Source organism: Somniosus microcephalus, chromosome 6, assembly GCF_052327205.1.
Source record: "Somniosus microcephalus isolate GS21.2 chromosome 6, FLI_Smic_1.0, whole genome shotgun sequence".
NCBI classification, from domain to species: Eukaryota; Metazoa; Chordata; class Chondrichthyes; order Squaliformes; family Somniosidae; genus Somniosus; species Somniosus microcephalus.
In genome coordinates, this window is record NC_140992.1 from 142,859,578 (window position 1) to 142,878,549 (window position 18,972).

Consider the following 18,972-nt stretch of genomic DNA (forward strand, 5'->3'; position numbering starts at 1 on the left):
AGAACCTCCCTGCGTGCAGTGACTCCCTCCATAAACATATGGTGGAGGTCATTGGAGAGCCTGGAAGCAAGAGTTCACCTTTGTGCTGTGCTTGTCAGTGTTTGCAGCACCTCAATGCTGTCAAACACTGACAGAACAACTGTCAAACTCCATGTGGACATGGTCCCTTTAAGGAAACCGGCAGATGATGCATCATCTAATGACGTCATCAGACCCGCTTCCTGTTAATTGGCCGGGAAGCCTGCAGGGCAGGCTTAACAAGGCCAAACAAATCAAGGGAAAATCACATCTACGGAGCGGCTACAGCTGGGAGCGGGACTAGAACCCGGAAACCAGCTCTCCCGCCCCCATCCTGCCTCCTCCATTAAATTCACGGCCAAAGTATCTATTGGATAGTTCCAGTAACTGAAGGGTCCCCTGCCCCTGTGAATCATGTCTCCTTCTGCTGCCCCTATGGATGATCACCCATATGTCTCTTTCTACACTATTCCTGTGTCCTGAACTGCCTAACAATGCCACTTGTGTATTAGGTAGTGTTCAATCATGCATTCTGGAGAGTATAATTCAGAAACCCCGCATCCTCCCTGCTTCAAAGTGTGGTGAATTGCTCCTTGACAACAGAGATCTTCTGCTCCAGAGACTCAATTTTCTGACAGTACAGATGTACTGCCCTTGGACACACAGATCCATGATGGTCCACATATTGTTCTCCACGCACATCACAGGGGTTCCCTGTACTTCCAGCCCTCTGTGTCTAACTGTCTAACCTAAAAATGTAGATGGTGGGAGCCTGAACTCCCACTGGCACCACATGCTCACAAGAAACAAACTCCTCATACTTACTTCACACAAGTATTAATTACAGAAAACAAACTTCTGTCCAACGCCACCTCAATGCTGGACTTTAGCAAAACCAAACCTCTTGGCTCCTGCCAGCACCTACTAAATTCCTGACTGCTTGCTTATCGGGATCATGGTAGTACTGTGGTTCTGGTACTGAACTAGCAAACCAGTGGTTATGAGTTAAAAGTCCCACCAGGGCAAGCATGAAACTGAATTCAATAAATCAGGTAATTTATGGGCTGGCACCAGAAAAATGACCATGAAAACCACCAATTTGCTATAAAACACAATGGCCTAGAAATTCAGTTGCGTTCGCCAGCCGTTAACGCCATAAGAGGGGTAGATTTCCAGCGCTAGGCACTTAGCGCCCGGGCGCAGGCCGATCTGCGCCTACGCCCAACTTCAGTTGACATTTAGCGCCGACGCAAAGTGTTTGCGCCCGCTCAGCTGCGCGCGCAGCTTATGACGTCATTTCGTCGTGCAACGCTGTTTGTGCGCCCCAAACCGGAAATTCAGTGGCGCCCGCCCAATGTGGGCGTGGCGCTGTTAAGAACTGTGAACTGGAACGCAGCAGAGGCCCTGCGGGCCTCGGGGAGCGCTAATTAAAGGGCACTTAGACTGAACTATAAAGGCCAGCCATTTTGCTGCAATGACTTTAGTGCTTTGGATTTCTGGACAGAGACCAAGGAACAGACCTTACTGATTTGGGACAACATAGGAGAGGTATTTTTGGCTTCTGGCCAGAGCTTTGAAATTAGACTCATTGTGATTTCACTGTTTGCAAGTTTATTATGGGGGCTGCATGGGGTTCCAACCCTCAGTTCTAGCATTATGTGCGAAGGGCTCGCAGACGCTGTGTGAGAGGGCCAGCCATGCCTAGACGCAGAGGGGCCATCAGGCGTCAGCAACGTAGGCCTTACCCACTCAGGGAATACCGGCAGCAGGTGTCCTATCTCACCATGACTGCCGCGCATTGTGTTAAGAGGCTGCGCTTCAGAAGGGAGGTGGTTGCAGAGATCTGCCAGCTGCTTCACAGAGATCTGCGTCCACAGCTGATGTGCAGGACGTCTCTGTCGGTGGAAGTGAAGGTCACGGTGGCTCTGAACTTTTATGCAAGCGGCCCCTTCCAAGCCGCTGCTGGGGACATAGCGAACATCTCCCAGTTCGCCATGCATCGCTGCATCCGGCAGGTCACCGATGCCCTTTTCGCAAGGAGACACCAATTCATCTCCTTCCCCATGACCCTAGAGAGGCAGGAGCAGCGTGCAGTCGGATTTGCCAGGATCGCCGACTTCCCCATGGTGCAGGGCGCCATTGACTGCACGCATGTGGCTATGCGGGCACCTATCGACAATGCCGAGGATTACCGCAACCGGAAGGGCTACCATTCCCTCAATGTACAGCTGGTGTGTGACCACAGGCAGCGCATCCTAGCTGTCAATGCCCGCTTTCCAGGAAGCAGCCACAATGCATTTATCCTGCGCCAGACTACTGTGGCTGACATGTTCGAGGCACAGTCTCCACCAAGGGGATGGCTTATTGGGGACAAGGGCTACCCTTTGTGTACATGGCTCATGACCCCGCTCCGCGCGCCCAGGACCCCTGCGGAGGAGGCATACAACGAAAGCCATCAAGCCACAAGGAACATCATAGAGCAAACGATTGGCGTCCTCAAGCAACGGTTCCGCTGCCTGGATCGTTCCGGCGGATCTCTACAGTATTCGCCGGATAGAGTCTCCCAGTTCGTCGTCGTTTGCTGCATGCTGCACAACCTGGCTATCCGCAGGACTCAGGCACTGCCACCTCGCGTTGGACCACCACCTCAGGAGGACGAGCAGGAGGACCATGAGGAGGAGGAGGAGGAGGAGGAGTACCAGCCCAGGAGGGAGCCACAAGGTCCAAGGGCCGTCCGCCGGCGGCTTATTGAACGACACTTCTAGGCCCCCTGTCAGGGAATGGCTTGTGGCAATGAACGCACCTGAATGCAGCCGCTCCGCAAGCCCTCAGCCGGTTAACGCAACAACCACTTGAAACATGACACCTGGACAAGCTGAATAAATAAAAAGCTTTATTTAACAAACTCAGGGCCCTTCCCACATGAAACAGAAAAACAGACAAGACCCCCAAAAGACAGTCAAAAACATATCTCACTCCCACAACCTGGGGAGGAATAACAAAAATTGTCCTTCCAATTGGCCCTCATCCTCGGCCTTACCAAAATAAGCCCCCCCCCTCCAGAACACAAACACCCCCATATAAAAAAAACAGTTGGCAACACACTCTACTTGGTGTGCCGAGAGGGCGAGTCCTTGTGCAGGCTTCTCCGGCCCCTGCCCGACCTGTTGCTCCGCCTCAACCTGGGTCCTGTGGGTGTTGCAAGGCTGGGGGAAGGCTCCTGAGGGGCACAATGCGTGACGGCAGATGCCCTTGGGGGTTGGCCTAGACGAGGTCCGGCCCTGGAGGGGCCGGCTGCTGACTGCTGCAGCTGTGGCTGGCCAACATCAGTCTCTCCAGCAGCTCGTCGCACCTTGGCTGGGGGAGTGGCAGTGGCGGCTGCAGCAATGGGGGCAAGCTGGCTGATGCCAGGCGCTCGCTGGTCGCCAGAGACACTGGCACTCGGCCGGCCTGGCACTGCAGCAAGCGCAGCAATCTGGTGAAGGCCAGACCGCTGTGCTGCAGCAGGGCGGCGGGTGCCCTGGCGATGCTTCCGTGACACAGCGAGTGTGGCAGAAGTGAGTGCGCGAACTGCCCTGGTCTGTGCCCGCATCAGATCAGCCAGTGTCTGGACGGCACCACTCATGAACTCGCGACTCGCGTCCTGTGCTGCCGCGAGTTGGTCGACACCCCTGGCCTGTGCTGCCACGAGTTGCTCGACACCCCTGGCCTGTGAGTCCCCGAAATTGGCCACACTATGAGCCAGGGACTCAATGGCCTGAGGCAACTGTCCCACAACCCCCATGAACTCGTTGTGGCGCCACTCCGAGGCCGCGGACATTTCATCAAGGAGGCGCACCTCCTGGGCGAGGACCGTCTCCGGACTGGAGGGCGGACTCTCCCTCTGGGGAGAAGGCCGCCGAGCTGCCCGACCCTTCCCGCGTGCCTGGACGCCACTGGGCCCAGCAACTGCCCTCCCCTGCAACACTTCCCCCCTCTGGGGAGAAGGCAGCCGTGCTGCCCGACCCTTCCCGCGTGCCTGGACGCCACTGGGCCCAGGAACTGCCCTCCCCTGCAACACTTCCCCCCTCTGGGGAGAAGGCAGCCGTGCTGCCCGACCCTTCCCGCGTGCCTGGACGCCACTGGGCCCAGGAGCTACACCCCCCTGCAACACTTCCCCCTGGCTCTCCTCCAGGCAAGACGTGTCCCCTCCATTGCCATCCCCTGGCGCGGATGAGGGTTCCCCCGATGTGCCGCCTTCCTCTTGGTCCTCGTCGTCCTCCTCTTCTGAGGGACTGGCACTCTCAGCTTCAGGGACCTCCTCCTCACCAGCTGAAAGCAGGAAGGCACAAGAGTAGCTTTAGAGTGAGGACAGGGCGTCAGCGAGGGAAGCATGAGTGGTGCCATGATGCGCATTGGTGGGACAGTGGCAAAGGATGTAGATCTGAAGTGCAAGGGGAACCAGAGTGGTCCAAACGGTCATGTCCTTACCATTGGGTCCCAGCACAGGGTCGGCATCTCCAATAGCAACGGGGCCAGTCACCCGGCCATGCATGAGTCGAGCCACGCTCTCCTCCAGCTGACTGAGCTGCTGGAACTGGGGACGGCCTCCCCCGGTGAAAGTCTGGCTCTTCAAATTCCGCGCCAGCTTGGCCTGCAAGAGAAAGGACGGCCTCTAAGTACAGTGTGGTGCCCTGTTGTTGTGTGCACTGCCTCCCATGGTGGAATAGCTTGGCCAGTGTGGTGCCCTGTTGTTGTGTGCACTGCCTCCCATGGTCGAATAGCTTGGCCAGTGTGTTAAGTGCAGAGAGTGCTATTGATGATCATGCCAGTGCCATAGCTGCGGGAGGAGGGCTGGCCATTAGGCCTTTGAGGTCCCTTTGCCCATAATGTGAGGTGCACATGCAAGGATGAGGAGGACACTGGAAAGGGTACTCACCCTGACCAACCGACTGAGGTCGTTGTACTTCTTGCGGCATTGGTCACCAGTCCTGGGGACATCGCTGTTGGCTGACACCCTCTGGGCGATTTCCCTCCAGGCTCTCCTGTACTGCCTCCTGGGAGCCTTCTTGCCACTGTCCGGGCACAAGATCTCTCTGTTCTTTTCCAACCCCCTAAGCAGCACCCTCAAAGCATGCTCTGAGAAGCGCTGCGCTCGTTCACGGGCCTTCTGCATGGCTTCAGGCACTATTTGGGTCCACCAGCAGTGTTCAGGCCTAGCTGCAGGGCTCCACTATCCAGGGCGTGGCTGCAGACAAAGTCGACCCTTCCCCCTTTAAGAGCTGGCCGGCGTCAGGGTGTCTGCTGTCAATCAAAACATGACCGCACCTGCGCTGCGCCCGGCCTCGGCGTTATCAGTCCGCACCGCCGGCTTAGCGCCTAAAGATAGGAGTGCAACGCCAGTTTCAGCGCTCGCCCAAACTCCTTGGCCAAAGCTACTGAATTTCGGCGAAGTGGCCTCCACTTTCCGGCGGGCGCTAACTTTAGCGCCCGCCCGACTTTACCGCCCCAAAAGTGGCTATACTGAATTTCTAGGCCAATAGGTTCAATAATGTCCATTCCTTTTGGGCATCCACAGAATTTCTTTGGGGAGTGGAATTCAAAGATATGGAAGTAAACCTGTTGCCTTTCCACAGATTGTGTGGATATAACTCCCTGCTTTATGCACATTATTTGAAAGTTGTGCCTTTACAGGTTCCCAGTTGGGATTACTTCAGTTCATCATACATTAATGTTACCATTGGTTGAACCTCTTTGAATACGAAAGCTTAATTTCCTTCCATCTCCATGGCACTTCACATTAGTTTTGGTTGCAGTGTTAGTGAACCTCAAGCCCTTATTGGAGATTGGACAGACTTGGTTGAGCATTCTGACAGGTTGGGACTTAGACCCCTTGGGGTTTTAAAAATAAAGCTATTTCTCAGTTCCACTTGGGTCAAAGACGTGTTGTTCAACATTATATTCACCGCGTCATGAATGAGAATTAGACAGTTGCTTCCACTAATGTTCACAAAGCAGTCCACTACGTTTAGGGAGACCAAATGCAGATTGGTGATCATTTTGCTGAACACCTCCATTCAGTCCGCAAGAGTGACCCTGAGCTTCCGGTCGCTTGCCACTTTAATTCTGCATTGCACTCCCACACTGACATTTCTGTCCTCGACCTCCTACACTGTTCCAAAGCTGCTCAACAGAAGCTCGAGGAACAGCACCTCATCTTTTGATTAGGCATTTTACAGCCTACCGGACTCAACATTGGGATCAACAACTTCAGATCAGAGCCACCGCTTCCATTTTCTCAAACAGCCGGTGCTGGTAATGGTTCTGCTGCTACCTCTGGACCCAGCTTTTGTTTCTTTACATAGAATCATAGAATGATACAGCACAGAAGGAGGCCATTTGGCCCATTGTACCTGTGCTGGCACTTTGGTAGAGCTATCCTATTAATCCTACTCCCCTGCTCTTTCCCCTAGCCCTGTAGTTTTTTCCATTAAAGTATTTATCCAATTCTCTTTTGAAAATTACTATTGAATCTGCTTCCACTGCCCTTTCAGGCAGTGCATTCCTGATCATAACAACTCGCTGTGCAAAAAAATGTTTCTCATGTTGCCTCTGGTTCTTTTGCCAATCACCTTAAATCTGTGTCCCCTCGTTACCGACCCTTCTCCTTATTCACTCTATCAAAACCATTCATGATTTTGAACACCTCTATCAAATCTCCCCTTAACCTTCTCTGCTATAAGGAGAACAACCCCAGCTTCTCCAGTCTCTCCATATAACTGAAGTCCCTCATCCCTGGTACTATTCTAGTAAATCTCTTCCGCACCCTCTCCAAGGCCTTGACATCCTTCCTAAAGTCTGGTGCCCAGAATTGGACACAATACTCCAGCTGGGGCTTAACCAGTGATTTATAAAGGATCAGAATAACCAACTTGCTGTTGTACTCTGTGCCATCTATCTATATATATATAAAAACGGATACTTCTGCCTGTCTGTCCTTCTGTCCTCGGGTGTGCGTCTGTGCGGCTATGCGCTCGAAAGTTATAGAGCGTACCTACGCGCGCGTTACTTCCGAAGAAAGCTTACGTTTCCGGGACGGTCATAAGCATATTTACTTTTCGGTCGCACGAAAATTGTTCGCGCCTCATGCAAAAAACCTTCAAAATTAAACTCATTATCTGCTACTTAGCATTGATTGACTGACGTCAAGGTTCCACCAATCCTGTGCCGTCACGATTGACCAATCCTACAGTACGGTCCCCTGATGGTTGGCCAATCGGCGTGTGTGTGTGTGGGCGGGACTAATCGTTTTCATCTCAGGGATGTGGCAGCCATTGCCTCAAGCTAAAAACACCATTTACTTCCAGCTCAAAATCTGCTGATGCAGCTTCGAAAACGTTAGTATCTCTTATGTTATTTTTAAAAGATTTACCAAAAACGTTTTATAAGTACTTTCACTTTCATCTTTGAAGGTATTAAAAGGTAGAAATGTTGCCCGGCAGCAGATTGACAATGACACAGAGACAGGGCCCAAAAGCCTGGGACTCGATTTAAAATGTTGCCCGGCTGCAGATTCACAGAGGGACAGACAGACAGGGCCTGAAAGCCTGGTACTCGATTTAAAATGTTGCCCGGCAGCAGATTCAGAGAGGGACACAGAGACAGGGCCCAAAAGCCTGGGACTCGATTTAAAATGTTGCCTGGCACCAGATTCACAGAGGGACACAGAGAGGCCCCAAAGCCTGGGACTCGATTTAAACCGCCCGGCCCAAAACAGCCCTGGCAAAGCCGGGCTCCCCCAGCTAGTTATTAATAAAGCCAAGGATCCCATATATTTTTTAACAGCCTTCTCAACTTGTCCTGCCACCTTCAAAGATTTGTGTACATACACCCCCAGGTCTCTCTGTTCCTGCACCCCCTTTAAAATTGTACCATTTAGTTTATATTACCTCTCCTCATTCTCCCTACCAAAATGTATCAGTTCACACTTCTCTGTGTTAAATTTCATCTGCCATGTGTCTGCCCATTTCACCAGTCTGTCTATGTCCTCCATGTTGCTTACTACATTTCCTGGTTTCATATCATCTGCAAACTTTGAAATTATGCCCTGTATACTCAAGTCCAGGTCATTAATATATATCAAAAAGATCAGTGGTCCTAATACTGACCCCTGGGGAACACCACTGTATACCTCCCTCCAGTCTGAATAACAACTGTTCACCACTACTCTCTGCTTTCTGTCCCTTAGGGAGTTAGGAGATAAATTAAAAAATAGGACCTCAAAAGGTAGTCATCTCAGGATTGCTACCAGTGCCACGTGCTAGTCAGAGTAGAAATAGAAGGATATTTCAGATGAATACGTTGCTAGAAGAATGGTGCAAGGGGGAGGGATTCAAATTCCTGGGACATTGGAACCGGTTCTGGGGGAGGTGGGACCAGTACAAACTGGACGGTTTGCACCTGGGCAGGACCAGGACTGATGTCCTAGGGGGACTGTTTGCTAGTGCTGTTGGGGAGGGTTTAAACTAAAATGGCATGGGGTTGGTAACCTGTGCAGGGAGACAGAGGAAAGGGAAGCAAGGATAGAAGCAAAAGACAGGAAGGAGAAAAGCAAAAGTGGAAGTCAGAGAAATCAAGGGTGTAAATCAAACATGGCTGCAGTAAACAATAATTCTAAAAGGTTTAAGAGTGTTAAAAAAAACTAGCCTGAAGGCTTTGTGTCTTAATGTAAGGAGCATTTGTAATAAGGTGGATGGATTAGCTACGCAAATAGATGTAAACGGATATGATATAATTGGGATTATGGAGACATGGCTCCAGGGTGACCAAGGCTGGGAATTCAACATCCAGGGGTATTCAATATTCAGGAAGGACAAGCAAAAAGGAAAAGGCGGTGGAGTAGCATTGCTGGTTAAAGAGGAGATTAACACAATAGTAAGGAAGGATATTAGCTCTGATGATGTGGAATCTGTATGGGTAGTACTGAGAAATACCAAGGGGCAGAAAACATTAGTGGGAGTTGTATACAGACCCTCAAACAGTAATGCTGAGGTTGGGGATGGCATTAAATGGGAAATTAGAGATGCGTGCAATAAGGGCACAGCAGTTATCATGGGTGACTTTAATCTACATATAGATTGGGCTAACCAAATTAGTAACAATAATGTGGAGGAGGAATTCCTAGAGTGTATATGGGATGGTTTCCTGGACAAATATGTCGAGGAACCAACTAGAGATCAGGCCATCTTAGACTGGCTATTATGTAATGAGAAAGGATTAATTAGCAATCTTTTTGTGTGAGGCCCCTTGGGGAGGAGCGATCATAATATGATAGAATTCTTCATTAAGATGGAGAGTGAAGTAGTTGATTCAGAGACTTGGGTACTGAATTTAAATAAAGGAAACTACGATGGTATGAGGCGCGAGTTGGCTAGGCTGGTTTGGAGAATGTTACTTAAAGGGTTGACGGTGAATATTCAATGGCAAACATTTAAAGATCGCATGGATGAACTACAGAATTTGTTCATCCCTGTTTGGCATAAAAATAAAACAAAAAAGGTGACTCAACATTGGCTAACAAGGGAAATTAGGGATAGCATAAGATCCAATGAGAGGACATATAAATTGGCCAAAAAAGCAGCAAACCTGAGGATTGGGAGTAATTTAGGATTCAGCAAAGGAGGACAAAGGGATTAATTAAGAGGGGGGAAATAGACTATGAGAGTAAGCTTTCAGGCAACATAAAAACTGACTGTAAAAGCTTCTATAGATATGTGAAGAGGAAAAGATTGGTAAAGTCAAGCATAGGTCCCTTGCAGTCAGAATCAGGGGAATTTATAATGGGGAACAAAGAAATGGCAGACCAATTAAATACATACTTTGGTTCTGTCTTCACAAAGAAGGACACAAATAAACTCCCAGAGATGTCGGGGAACATAGGGTCTAATGAGAGGGAGGAACTGAATGAAATCAGTATTTGTAGGGAAATGGTGTTAGGGAAATTGACGTGATTGAAGGCCGATAAATCCCCAGGGCCTGATAATCTACATCATAGGGTACTTAAGGAAGTGGCCCTAGAAATAGTAGATGCATTGCTGGTCATCTTCCAAAATTCTATAGACACTGGAACAGTTCCCATGGATTGGACGGTAGCTAATGTAACCCCACTATTTAAAAAAGGTGGTAGAGAAAAAATGGGGAATTATAAGCCTGACATCGGGATTGTAAGCCTGACATCGATAGTGGGGAAAATGCTAGAGTCCATTATAAAAGATGTAATAGCAGAGCACTTGGAAAACAGTGACAGGATCGGACAAAGTCAACATGGATTTACAAAAGGTAAATCACGCTTGACTAATCTACTGGAATTTTTTGAGGATGTAACTGTTAGAATAGATAAGGGAGAACCAGTGGATGTGGTGTATTTGAACTTTCAGAAGGCTTTCGATAAGGTCCCACATAAGAGACTAGCATGCAAATTTAAAGCCTATCAGATTGGGGGTAAGGTACTGGCTTGGATAGAAAACTGGTTGGCAGACAGAAAGCAAAGAGTTGGAATAAACGGGTCTTTTTCCAAGTGGAAGGCAGTGACTAGTGCGAGGGAACTAGATGTAATATCTCCAAGTTTGCAGATGACACAAAGCTGGGTGGGCGTGTGTGCTGTGAGGAGGATGCAGAGAAACTCCAGTACGATTTGGACAGGTTGGGCGATTGGGCAGATGCAGTATAAGGTGGATAAATGTGAGGTTATCCACTTTGGTGGCAAAAACAGGAAGACAGATTATTATCTGAATGGCAATAGTTTGGGAAAAGGGGAAGTGCAACGAGACCTGGGTGTCCTTGTGCACCAGTCGCTGAAGGTAAGCATGCAGGTGCAGCAGGCGGTTAAGAAGGCAAATGGTATGCTGGCCTTCATAGCGAGAGGATTCGAGTACAGGAGCAAGGATGTCTTGCTGCAGTTGTACAGGGCCTTGGTGAGACCACACCTTGAGTATTGTGTGCAGTTTTGGTTGCCTTATCTGAGGAAGGATGTTCTTGCCATGGAGGGAGTGCAGCGAAGATTCACCAGACTGATACCTGGGATGGCAGGAATGACGTATGAAGAGAGGTTGAGTCGATTAGGCTTATATTCGCTAGAGTTTAGAAGAATGAGAGGGGATCTCATTGAAACTTATAAAATTCTAACAGGACTAGACAGACTAGATGCAGGCAGGCTGTTCCCAGAACCAGGGGTCACAGTCTAAGGATAAGGGGTAAGCCATTTAGGACTGAGATGAGGAGGAATTTCTCCACCCAGAGAGTGGTGAACCTGTGGAATTCTCTACCACAGAAGACAGTTGAGGCCAATTCATTAAATATATTCATGAAGGAGTTAGATATATTTCTTAAGGCTAAGGGGATCAAGGGATATGGGGAGAAAGCAGGGACAGGGCACTGAATTTTGGATGATCAGCCATGATCGCATTGAATGGCGGAGCAGGCTCGAGGGGCCAAAAGGCCTACTCCTGCTCCTATCTTCTATGTTTTATATTTAGCCAATTTTGTATCCATGCTGTCCCTTTAATCCCATGGGCTTTAATTTTGCTTACAAGTCTATTAAGTCTACTTGTCCCATTACCACCCTCTTTTGCTTTGCACCATAATTCCTTCTTTTATTTTATCACTCCTGCCCTCCACCCAATCGCAGATCTTACCTCTTGTTCTTTCCTCACCTCCCCCACATTTTCCCCAGCTCTGTACTTGCTTCTAAACTTGTTTTGAAATGTGTAAAATTCTTAGAGGGCTTGACAGGGTGGACGCTGAGAGGATGTTTCCCCTGGCTGGAGAGTCTAGAAGTAGGGGATCATCGTCTGAGGATGAAGGGTCGGCCATTTAAGACTGGGATGAGAAGAGATTTCTTCATTGAGAGGATTGTGACTCTTTGGAATTCTCTACAACAATAACTTGTATTTATATAGCATCTTTATCATAGTAAAATGTCCTAAGGTGCTTCACAAGGGTGGTACCAAATAAAATTTGACACCGAGCCAAATAACGAGATATTAGGGCAGATGAGGTAAGTTTTAAGGAGCGTCTTAAAGGAGGAAAGCAAGGTAGAGAGGTGGAGAGGTTTAAAGAAAGAGAAAAAAGAAAGACTTGCATTTATATAGCAACTTTAATGACCTCAGGACATCCCAAAGTGCTTTACAGCCAAGGAAGTACTTTTGAAGTGCAGTCACTGTTGTAATGTAGGAAACACAGCAGCCTATTGCGCACAGCAAGCTCCCACAAACAGCAATGTGATAATGACCAGATAATCTGTTTTTGTTATGTTAATTGAGGGATAAATATTGACCAGAACACTGGGGACAATTCCCCTGCTCTTTTTCAAAATAGTGCCATGGGACGTTTTACCATCTGATGGAACAGACGGGGCCTCAGTTTAACGTCTCATCCAAAAGACGGCACCTTCAACAGTGCAGCACTCCCTCAGCACTGCACTGGAGCGTCAGCCTAGATTTTTGTGCTCAAGTCTCTGGAGTGGGACTTGAACCCACAACCTTCTGACGAGAGTGCTACCTACAGAGCCACATAGGAAATTCTAGAGCTTAGGGTCTAGGCAGCTGAAGGCACGGCCGCCAATGGTGGAGCGATTAAAATCTGGGCTGCTCAAGGGCCAAGAATTGGAGAAGCACAGATATCTCGGATGGTTGCAGGGCTGAAGGAGATTACAGAGATAGGGAGGGGCAAGGCCATGGAGGGATTTGAAAACAAGGATGAGAATTTTTAAACCGAGTTGTTGCTTAACTGAGAGCCAATGTAGGTCAGTGAGCACAGGGGTGATGGGTGAACGAGACTTGTTGCGAGTTAGGACACCGGCAGCAGAGATTTTGATGACCTCAAGTTTACGCAGGATAGAACGTGGGAGGCCAGCCAGGAGTGCGTTGGAATAGTCAAGACTAGAGGTAACAAAGACATGGATGAGGGTTTCAGCAGCAGATGAGCTGAGGCAGGGGCAGAGTCGGGTGATGTTCCGCAGGTGGAAATAGGTGGTCTTAGTGATGGCGTGGATATGTGGTTGGAAGCGCATTTCGGGGTCCAATATGACAGTTGCCAGGGAGAGAGATGGAGTTGGTGGCTAGAGAATGGAATTCGTGGCGGGGACCGAAGACAACGACAATAATATTTAGGTGGAGAAAATTTCTACTCATCCAGTACTGTCTGTCGTCCAAGCAGTCTGACCATTTAGAGACCCCAGAGGGCTGTGGATGCTCAGTCGATGAGTGTATACAAGGCTGAGATTAATAGATTTTTGGGCACTCAAGCTTTTGGGGAATCAAGGGATATTGGAGATAGGGTGGGAAAGTGGAGTTGATGTAAAAGTTCTTAATAAATGGTGCAGCATGCCCAAGGGGCCATATGGCCTACTCCTACTCCTATTTCTTATGTTCTTAAACTGTTGAATCTCTAACTTGTCACAGTTCTGATGAAAGATCATCGAGAGTAGTAGAGGCAGAAACCCTCACCGCATTTATAAAGAACTTGGATATGCACTTTAAGTGTTGTAACATACAAGGCTACAGACCAAGAGCTGGAAAGTGGCCGGTACAGACACGATAGGCCAAATGGCCTCCTTCTGTGCTGTAAATTTCTATTAATTCTATGATTCTGAAATGTTAACTCTGTTTCTCTTGCCACAGATGCTGCCTGACCTGCTGTTTCCAGCATTTTCTGTTTCTACTTCAGATTTCCAGCAACCTGTGGTGCAAAGACCCAAGGCACACTGGTGCTGAGGCAATTGATCATTAAATGGATGGTTGAGCGCATCCTCTTTTGGCACAGTCTTGGAGGGAAGAAGCCCAGAGGTAGGGTAAAGGTCATTGCACTGCTTCCTGGGCACTCTCAAACAGCTTCTGATTGATAGCATATACAGTGCTAACAGAGACATTTCAGGCAGCTAAACTCATATATATTTCACTACTGATGCAAATATTTCCTGCACAGAATTGTAATAATTATTTAGCTGAATATTTACCAATGTGACAACAAATCCACATCCATAATGCTCGAATTTTTTCCAGATCTGAGCTTGCATACTGCAGCAGGTCTTTCACCAGTACATCCACAGTACTGTTTGCAGCAACCTGTTAGGACAAAAGATATTTAATGGTGAATAGAATTGCTGTAACTGTTAAAGCCTTTCTTTAATCAAAGAGCCACATTTGCATGTACTTTGTAACTTTATGTGAAATCTGAACAATGCTTTCAGTTTGTCACCTAACCAACAGGGAAGAGGTGGAAGTTAGGAAGTTAGTCATTTATCGCTCTTTGCACGGTGTAAGAATCCCACATGGTGATCTTTAGTTCTTTTTGATTCAACAAGCCAGCTATTGGGAGCTCCTGCACCTTCTTACAAGAGAGGAGATTTGTTTTTAATTGTCTACAAAAAAACTGACCTTTAAAAATATAATTCTGGACGTAACATTACTGTTTATAAATAATGTTTATATGTGTGTCAGCTGTGGCTCAGTGGGTAGCACTCTCTAGGTGGGAGGGGCTAGGAGTGAGCAGGTGCTGCTGGTTGCTTGATTACGGCAGGGAGTTGGAGTGAGTTTGTAAAGAGTTGGTGGTGTTTTTTTTTTATCAGGTCTTAGGGCCATAAACAGCAGCCAGATGGCTGCTGAGGGGCCCGGAGTGCCGGATACCTCAGAGGACAATGTTCCCAAGATGAATTTAATCAGGGGAGAAAATGTTGGGAGAAGGAAGAGAAAAGGGCCCAAAGATTTGGGCCGGGACCCCAGGAGGTTTGGGAAAGAAAACACAGTGGTGGTTCAGTGCGAGGATAAGGAGATATGAGCTTGGGATATTATCCAGGCACTACATGTGGACTGTGGCGAGGGAAGCTGCTTTGCCTGCGGACCAAAGCCGAATGTTGGTTTCGAGGTGATGGTCAGTGGCCGAGAGGAGGTGGAAAGACTTTTACTTAGTTTGAAGGTTGGTGATAAGTTCTTGGAGGTATCTCTGCTATAATGGGAAAAGGTGGTGGTCTCATTCTTAAACTTGCCAGTTTATATTGAGGACAATGTGCTAATCAAAAAGTTGGGGTTGTCGGACATAAAAATTTGCTCGGCAATAAAGAGGAGATACTATCCAGGAACACGGGTAGCAGATGGAACCCGTTACGTAAAGGTGCGGTTCCCAGAGGGGGTGAAGTCATTGTCGTACAGCATGAAATTTGAGACAATGGAAGGAGTGCAGTACTTCCGAGTACTGCATGATAACCAAGTGAAGGTTTGTTATTATTGTCTTGGACACGACCATCTTGTAAGAAACTGTCCGGACTTGTACTGTTATATTTGCAGTGAGTCTGGTCCCATCTCTCAGAGCTGCGGTGGAGAGCTGTGGAGTGTGTGACTAAGGCCCCACCCGCTATGAATGTGAGGCAGAAGGAAGCTCTATGAGTGACAAGGAGATGGGAGAAGGAGCAGGAGGTGTGAGTGGAACCGTCGGAGGAGCGGAGCAGGCGGAGGACCCAGCTGGTGTATTGAAGGAGAAAAGAGCGCAGGAAGAGGCAGAAAATTGCAGAGAAGAGAACAGGATGGAGATAGTCGAAAACACACCAAGTACAGTGGAAAAGAACAAAGACATCAGAGGGTAGCACGGATCAAAGGCAGAGTTGAGCCATAATACGGTTCAGCTCTCTCTAAAGAACCTGGTGTCCACGGGGGGAGAGGAGGCGGGAGCGGGGTGTGTGGTAAATGTAAGTACTCCAGAGAAAGACAGGAGTCGGACATCTCTGTGAGCAGGAGGGGGCAAGACAAGGAGAGGGTGAAAGAGGCAGGAGCCTAAAAGGGCCAGCAGGATGGGAGCAGCGAGACAAAGACGCCAGAAGGGAACAATATAGGTGCGCCATTGTCCCAGGGAGAGAAGGATCAGGGGTCAGTGGTGGAGATGAGACCGAAGGGAGCGGCACTGTTGGAGAAACTGCGATAGCAGGAAGATTCTCTATGGGAGATGATGTATCTGATGAGGAGTAGGATTATGTATCTGATGTGGAGCAGGAACAGAAGGTTACAGAAGAGCTTGAGAATGAGGAATCGGAGGGGGACAGAGACATGGAAGTGGGGGGGTGGGGTGAGTAAGATTTGCAAAATTTCCACATTTCCCCAAAGGTTATTAACAATAAAAGGGACCCTGCATGGACATTTTAAGAAAAAGGGTACCCAAAGATGGCGTCCGCACCTCGTGGCCAAAAGATTTTAAAAGCTTGGACTCTGTGGCACAAGCAGCTTTTGGGGAAATCGAAACCTAAAATGCAGTTTCTGTGAAGAAGGACTTTTGTATTTTGAAAAGCAGACACAGGACTCTGAATATGCATTAAGCCAAATCGTAGACAGACCAAAACCAGTTAGGCCTACACTTGAGGTCATCAAGTTGTTTGCATAAATAATCGGAAACAGCTTAAGGAAGCCATCGAGGCTGGACAGGCCGATTAAAATGCATTAATAACAATACAGCTCAGACATCAGGTCAGTAGGTGCGATCAACGGCCATCTAAAAACAGTTAGTTTAGATTGCTACAATTATTTAAACTAGCCCGCCAAGATTGGGACAATGAACTAACCTGATTTGGCGCGCAGATAAGGGGCTATCGTAAGGAGTATAACTGCAGACCCCGGGTAGCAATCTCGCTCTGCGCTCTGCTCTCTGCTCTTCTTGACTCTTGCTCTGCTCTCGTGGCTCCAGCCTCTTGGGCTGCCGCTCGTACTCGAGCCCTGGCCTCGTGGCGGGTTCTCTCCACGTAACAGATTTTCAGTAACCAGTTACACCATACCAACAGCAGGGGAGGGGAATGAGACCCAAGTCCATAGCCATCCAGGACGCCCAGGCCGCAGAAAGGAGCAAGACGAAGTCGAGCAGGTAGCCCAGGACTTGTATAGTAGTCCGATGAGACGAGACGAGTAGAGACGAAGAAGACGATAATAACTCGATAAGGGCAGAGCAGGGCAGCGAAAAACATATCAATAAGAAAACCAAACGCCAAGTTATAAGCTGGCGCTTGGGAAGACGAACATTCCTTGTTGAACACTGCAAAAACGCAGGTGGCCACGCCACAACGAATAAACTGGCATTCTTAAGCTTGGGTAGGAAAATCTAGGCAGTTAAAACTGCCAACTGCCCTGTAGGCACAACGGTGCCGCCGACGACCGCCCGAGGGAGAAGAAGAGGAGAACCCATCGTGACGAGACGACGACGGCAGCGGAGGGGAGAAGTTGTGTCGCAGTAGCAGACCCAGCGCTGCGCCCCTGAAGACCACGTGGCGACGGGGTACCTAGAAGGACCAGAGACCAGACTTCAAAACTCGCACTCGTTAACAGTTGGTTTTATTTCGGATTGGTGAGCATGAATTCTGGCCCCTCATAGCTTAATCTAGTTAGGTATAGGGGGTGGGATAAGGATAAGGGGATTGTTAAGATAGTTTGTTTTCCCTCGATGTGCCGTGTGTTCCCCATTCCCTGTATAAGTGTAGTTATTTGTATTTGCCTGTAACTCTATACTAGTAACTTCTCATAAGATTGTGTTAATTTCTATTTCAATAAAATCTTGGTTTTCTTACATCCAAACCACCTGTCTACTCGAGTCTTTTCTGTATCGCCGCCTGTACCTAAGTCCGGTGTCTAGAACCCAGAGGCATGGGAGCAATTCGAACCGCTCACAAACAGTCAGGGACATAACTGACTGGGCGCACGTGCCAACCACACCACCCCCTACAGAAATGGTGACCGTGGCAGGACACCGACAACAGGGTTGCGATACAGTAGACAATGGTTCGGATGAGCAAACCATGATGGAGGAAAGCATTTTTGATTACGTGTTTAACAAGGTGAATATCACTAAGAAGTGGATCACCACTCTGTTAAAGGCTGGACGTCCGGTAGATGCAGCAGCTAAGTGGACAAAGGGAAAGGAACACAAGAAGTCCTTAGAGAAGGCAGTTTGGCTGATGTGTTTCAAAAAGCAGGCCCAGCTTTTGGACAGGCTCGTTGCAGCACAGGCAGTCAAGTTAAGGGAGTCAGCCCTGGAGATCCAGGATAAGGCTCTGGCAGGGGAAAAGTTATTCGTGGCTTTGTAGGCCCTGAATCAGGAGAGAGTACATTTAATGGGAGAACACAAGGCCCAGTTGGAATACCTATGGTGCCAAGTCACCGAGGCCAAGGGAAATGAGTTAAGGTTGCAGGAGAAAAACGCTCACTTGGCAAGGCAGATTAGGGAACAGGAAGAGAAAGTACAGGTGGTAAAGGCAGCGTACAAGCTAACGAGCGAGCAGGGGTTTGAGGAGGCAGACCACGGCCCCTGTAAAGAGAGGATAGAAAATCTGAGCCAGGCCCTCTGGAAGGCAAAAGGCATGGTATGCCTCATAAGCCCAAAGGCAGGCCAGGCAGATTTTATGGGGAACGAGGGGAGGACAGTTCCAACGTAGTGCCTAGGGACGACCCGATTGAGAGAGAGGAGATCTCACGAACACCACCCGTAGCGCCAAGTTTCAGCGAGGTTTGGCAGCAAGGGGGGGGGTGGAGCCAGAGGTGGAGGCGGAGGTGGAGCAACCCCCGCCAGAGAGGTCGGAACCGGGACCGATGTGCCCAGCACGGCATCGGAGGTTCAGCCCACCCGCCAATGACGACAATGAGGGACCCCTCCAAAACCATTTCGTATTACCCTTTAACACCCAACAGCTTAGGGCTATGGTCAACCATATCCCGAGGCTCTCCAAGAAGGGAGACACCTCGATCCACTTCAGGGAAGTAGAGCAGGCAGCCAGCGTCAACGACTGCGATGATGCTGAGAAGGCCAAGATGCTGCTATTCTCCCTAGAGAGTAGTCTCCTCCAATCCCTCTCTGACGAGTGTAAAAAGGGGCAGAGCGGGTACGAGGAGCTTAGAGATGCGGTTCTGGAGGCCATGGGGATGAATGAGGGGAGTACTTTCTCCTGTGTGG

The 18,972-nt window shown here is 48.9% G+C and overlaps 1 protein-coding gene across 1 annotated transcript in view; it reads right to left on the reverse strand.

The window, feature by feature from the left end:
- LOC147116113 (kyphoscoliosis peptidase-like) overlaps positions 1 to 14,111 on the reverse strand; it is a 60,823-nt gene extending 46,712 nt beyond the window's left edge. The window contains exon 1 of the mRNA XM_085990883.1: positions 14,012 to 14,111. Within this exon, the coding sequence (XP_085847009.1) occupies positions 14,012 to 14,033 (22 nt within the window). The 5' untranslated portion in view covers positions 14,034 to 14,111. The remainder of the gene's footprint in view (positions 1 to 14,011) is intronic.
- Between the last annotated feature and the right edge of the window lie 4,861 nt (positions 14,112 to 18,972).